At 37.9% G+C, this 5,596-nt stretch overlaps 1 protein-coding gene across 1 annotated transcript; it reads left to right on the forward strand.

Moving 5' to 3' along the window:
• The first annotated feature begins 2,288 nt into the window (after nucleotides 1-2,288).
• On the forward strand, nucleotides 2,289-5,280 carry LOC149544395 (protein OCTOPUS-like). Its single transcript, XM_089798832.1, has one exon. It carries the CDS (start codon nucleotides 2,914-2,916, stop codon nucleotides 4,828-4,830), a length of 1,917 nt encoding a protein of 638 aa, XP_089654958.1. The 5' UTR covers nucleotides 2,289-2,913; the 3' UTR covers nucleotides 4,831-5,280.
• The last annotated feature ends 316 nt before the right edge of the window (nucleotides 5,281-5,596 follow it).

Here is a 5,596-nt window from a genome sequence, read left to right on the forward strand (position 1 = left end):
AAATGCATGCTTTTAAATACCAAGACATCACAACATGTTACATGAAGCATGTAACAAATTAACTCATAACCACTAACAAAATAATGTAAAAATGTTTAAATTCAAATTTAATGCCTTAATATTGATAATCATTTTGTAATCTTTAAAATTGAATAGGATCAATCACTAGTTATGTAAAAATAAAAGGAGAATTTTAAAATTGAAAATAAATATATAATAAAAATACATAAAGTAAATTAATATAATAATCACTAGTCAATGCCTATATTATTACATAAAAACTTTACCATCACAAGAAATACAAACTAAATTAAAAAATTGCCATCGATTTGTGCAAAAAAGCATTTCCTAGCCATACGTCCGTATGGGCGAACCTTGTTTTGAAGCTTGGCAAACGACTTTTTATCCCGTTCTTCTCTCATGAGCACGGCGATTCAAAGAAAATATTTTAAAGTTAATTATTTACATATCTATTTTAGTTAAATTTATAAATATTTCATATTAAAAGTAGATGTAACAAATCATGTCTACGACCATTGCAAATTATACGAGAAACGTTGAAAAGGAGACCGGGAAGCAGGATCATATCATTTTCATGAGGCATCTTATAAAGCGAGCACTTTAATGAAGGAGCATTTTCTTTAATTAAAATGATTAATAATAATATATTTTAGTTTAAGTCTAAAGATAACTAGAAAAAAGTGAGTACTTTTAAATTTAAATGTTCTATTTAATCTTACATAATTCTGATTAATACTAAAAAATAAAAAATCATATAAAATCTATCTTGAAAAAAATTAGTATTTTTTTTTAAAAATTATTTATATAGAAGATAGTAATTTGGTAATGTTTCTACATTGTTATTTATTATTATTTCTAATACTAAATCAAAATAATATAGTTTTGTAGAGTTATTATTGAATTTATGATTTTTAAAGTTTATATCAAATTTTTATCATTATTTTTTGAATGAATGATTTTTTAAAAATAAATTATAAAAATTACAATTTTGTGAAGTCTTGTCTTTTTGTTCTCTTAGTTCACATGCTTTCAAACGAAAATGTCATTGTTACAAATGCTCATTTCCTCAAAAAATGTAAGATCTTTTCCCTTCAAATAAGCCTTTTCATTATGGGTCTATGTGATGCTAAATTGATGGTATGAATTTTTCATAAAACTAATATTTAGAGAGTAATCCCCCAATCCATTCTTTTGTCCCACTCCACCATGAAGATAATCCATTACTCATTTCACATCTAAGACGATGAGACCATGTCCTTATGACTTGGTCCTTAGCTTTCCTAAGATTTTTTGCCTAAATTTGATGTCAAATTCATTCAGTGAATTTCTAAAACCTAATGTCTTGGGATGGGTCTCTGATGTTAAATTTGATGGTATAATTTTTCCTTAAAGCTATTATTCTTTGGGAATAACCCACTCTACTTTGGGAGTACTCTATCTACTAATGTGCATCCACGTAGACCTTGGAAGTAACTCATCTACCGATTTGATATCTAAGATAATAAGAATATGAACTGTATTATTATGATCTTTTAACCTTTAATTTTAAGACCTCAAATAAATGAAATATATACAAGTTTCTTACAATCAATATTATTTCTATCATACATCATACATATACAAAAACTATTACTGCATATACAAAAACTATTACTATTTTATATTAAGAGGTTTAATTTCTTCATAAAAGTTTCCCTTACGAGTGCAAATTTACCCTAGATTTTTGTAAATAAAAATGCTACTACATAATTTGATAAACTAGGTACTCGACTAAGTGGATTAAATGGTTTGGTGAATATGTAGGATGGGGTCAGTTGCAATAATAATATTGGGTGTAAAATAGTATGTAGTGGGTAACGGCTCCCTAGGCAATGCAGGGGTAATCAATGGATGGGACATCATGGAGATGTGATTTGATCCAAGAATCCGAGGATTGACTCCCCTCTGCAATTTGGTTTTTGCTTATAACTTTAAAAAATGCAGAGAAACGTAAGCACTAATTCAGTCTACACAGGTAATGTAAACGGAAGAAAACTAATACATTTCGCATGATCCTTTGGCGAGTGAAGGAAGGCTATGTTGTTTTCCTGTTGAGTGCCAGTGGGAGCATTGTGCTTGTGGGCTAGCTAGTCTTTATACTGTTTGGGAATGATTGCTTAGTGGGGTGCGTGTGATGGTGATAGTGAAGGCGCTGTTGCGTGATGGTGACCTTGTTGGGGATGCCTGATTTGCTGATAGGAGCATTGTCCTTTGATGTGAATTGTGTTTTCTTTTTTTGGGGGGGGGGGAGAGGGGGTGACGGTGGCGGTGGTGGTAGAGAAATTTGATTGACTACAGGGCTAATCAAGGAGATTGTTTCTTTTAGTATAGGACTAGGAGAATAAAAACCTGTAGTAAGAGAGGTTTTTGATACAAGTTGAATTGGATTTCAGGGATTTTATGGTGTGGGTGCGTGTCACTGGGATCGTCATCGCAATGAGTGACTGGTGGCATTGGTATGGACTGAGCTGAATTGCAAGCTGCGAAGGGGGGATTGGAATGTGCAAGAGAATAGGAGACCGAGGTGTGGAGTTCAGGCCTTTGGGGTTCTGGGTTGTGGGTGCCTCTGTGATTGGAGTTCTGAGGTATTCCCCTATCACGGGAATGGATTTTCGAGGCATATTGGCATGGACTGGGACGAATTTCAGTATGTGAAGTAGTATAGAGTGAAGCGGGATTGAAGTCTGCTTTGGAGCAAGGTGGGGTACAGAGATCTAGATTTTTATTTGGTCTTCGTGCTGAAAGTAGGGCTGGATTTTCTTCTCCGGGCATTGTTAGTTTGTGAAGGAAGTATAAGGTAGAAAAGCTTATCATTGCATTTTCAATGTAGTGAATCATTCTGTTTATGCACAAATGAATTTAGAGAACCGTGCTGCTGTGAGGTGCCAGAGGCATCCGAGGGAGTTTGTGGTAGGAGTCTGTGCAGCATGTTTGAGAGAACGTTTGGCGTGTGTTGATCCAGCAGACCGCCATGCAAAAGCGTTCCCTGCCCCAGATGGGAAAGCTGCTGCTAAGAAGCCCATCGTTGTAGAGGCCAAGAGCAATGCTCAGAAGAACAAGATGGTCGTTGCGTCCGAGGCCTCGACTTCCAATGGACCTTCTCAGCTGAGGAGGAGCAAGTCTTTCTCAGAAGGGAGGGCACAGGCCAGGGCTAAGATTGACGAGGGCAGTTCGCTGGAGCCCAAGAGGAAGTCATGTGATATTCGAGTTAGAAATACGCTGTGGGCATTGTTTCAGATAGACGAGGATGACAGTCAAAGTCGCGACCAGAGCCTAGGGTACCCAACTGAGGAAGGGCCCAGTTCAATGGAGATGAATGGTTGGGCTTCTGTGGTAAAGGAACCAGAGATTGAAGTCGAATATGTGCAGCAGCAACATGTACCTGAGCCCGAAGCTGAACCTCCTGGTAGATTGATTTATGAGAGTTTTGAAACAGGTGAGAGCTCTACCAATCCTTCCAGTAGAACAATAAAGTCCCACATAGATCTTGATACACAAACTAGGTTTCGGATGCAAGTCACTGAGAATAACCAGAACCTTGATGAAACCAAGAAGAAGGCGCCGAATGCAAACCCCAGTGAATGTGGTGATTCTAAGGAGAAAGCGCGATCATTTTGGCTGACATCAATAGTCTTGAAAAGAATACAGAAATGGAAGAGAAGACACCGCCATAAACAACGTCATTCAAAGAATCCGCAAGCCCGGGAAACCAGGTCTGAAATACTTGATGAGGCGAGGCCTTCCTGTGATGATGACCCAAGGTTTTCTATTGACATGGGCAGGACTTCATGGGAGGATTCAAGGCATTCATGGGAAGAGCCCAGGGCTTCTTGGGATGGGGTATTGCTGGGGAAATTTGTGGCTTCTTCGGTTATTGGTGTGAATGAAGAATCTGCTTCTGCAGTTGCGGCTATTGGCTGCTCAAAAAACCAAGTTTTAGTAGAATCCATTAAGTTTCACAACGGTGAGGAGGAGAGTCAGCCAGGCGGGTCGTTGGAGGCCAAAGAATATTACTCAGATACATCTCTATCCCGGAGGAGAAAAAAGAATGTGGTAGATAAGTCTAATGGATTGGAGACTGATGAGAAAAAAATTGTGCAGACCGTAGAGACCAGGAATACAAATACCACTAAGGTGTCACCTGCTGCATTAGATGATGACAACTGTAAGCCCACGGCTGTGGAGACGGACATGGACAAGACTAACAGGGAAAAGTGTTCAGAAAATTTACATAACCCCTCGGATGATCCAAAACAGGTCTCAAAATCTCACCGATGGAGCAAGGCCTGGAGCAGGACGATCACTAGTCCCATGTGGGGGTTCATTCAGAAGCATGGTGGTAGCAAATATGAAGGTGGATATGAGGGAGGAGGAGGAGATGCTGAAGCTTGCCATTCAGATTCATGGGACAGGGAGGGAAGAAGGGTTTTGAGTAAAGGGGAATTCTTCAGCAATGGCAGCATTAGTACCAGGAATTGGTATTTTAATAATTTGAGCAATAAACAAAGTGGAAGCAATGGCAATACCATCCACAGGAGTAATAGCAACAGCAATGCACAAAGGAACAAGAGTAGTAGTTGGCAGATGAAAAGAAGGGAGGAGATGATGCTGGACCGGAGTCGGAGTATTCATTATTCTCCCACGAATGTTGATAATGGGCTGCTGCGATTTTATCTTACACCATGTAGGAGCAGCCGTAGGAATGGTATTGGGGGTCCCAGGATCAGACCTCCATCTTCTTCCTCAAGAAGTGCACTGGGATTATATTAGGTGTTGAAACAAGATGAACTTATTGGCATAGTCTAAAACCAGAGATGAAAGGTGGTTTACTTGGTTATGTTTGACAACATGGTAGACTATTGGGATTGTTTTGTGAATTATATCAAGAAACAATGACTAGGTCAATATTGGTTACAGAGGGATAACAAATAATCAGTTCTGTTACAAGTCTGATATGAGTATATATCTAGTGGTCCTTGCCCACATATAGAGTTGTCTTTTCCAATGGAGCAAGAATGTTCCCCCTGAGGTCTGAATCATGTTGGATTTAAAAGCATTTTTCTTGTACACATTTTTACACTTTTGATTAGGGCATTGGAATATATCAGTAGCGACAACAGTATACTTACAGAAGGAAGTCACCTCCGGAGTATGTTACAAGATGGCAAGGTTCCTATTGGAATAATTAATAATGAGAAAATTGCTGTCCAATTTGAGTCCCTTGTCCTTGTTTAATTGTTTAATGATTGATTGAGATTGTCTAATCCCGGCCGATAAAATAAAAATAGATGCGCATACAAATAAATTAACAATGACCAATATAGGAGTTGGACAGATTGATCTCAAGAATGGCTAGCTTCGGGTTCTCAAATTTAGCATGTTTGTATGTGACTGTACCAACATTGTTGTTGTGATTCTATTCTTAATTTTTGCAATAAAATTCTGCGTTTTTATGATAAAACTTTGAAGTCAATTCCTAGAGATGCAAGTGATTGAAAACTATTGTGAGATATGATGACACTTGAGCGATCAGTTT

Source organism: Cupressus sempervirens, chromosome 8 (genome assembly GCF_028749045.1).
Source record: "Cupressus sempervirens isolate cs-2001-9-10 chromosome 8, ASM2874904v1, whole genome shotgun sequence".
NCBI classification, from domain to species: Eukaryota; Viridiplantae; Streptophyta; class Pinopsida; order Cupressales; family Cupressaceae; genus Cupressus; species Cupressus sempervirens.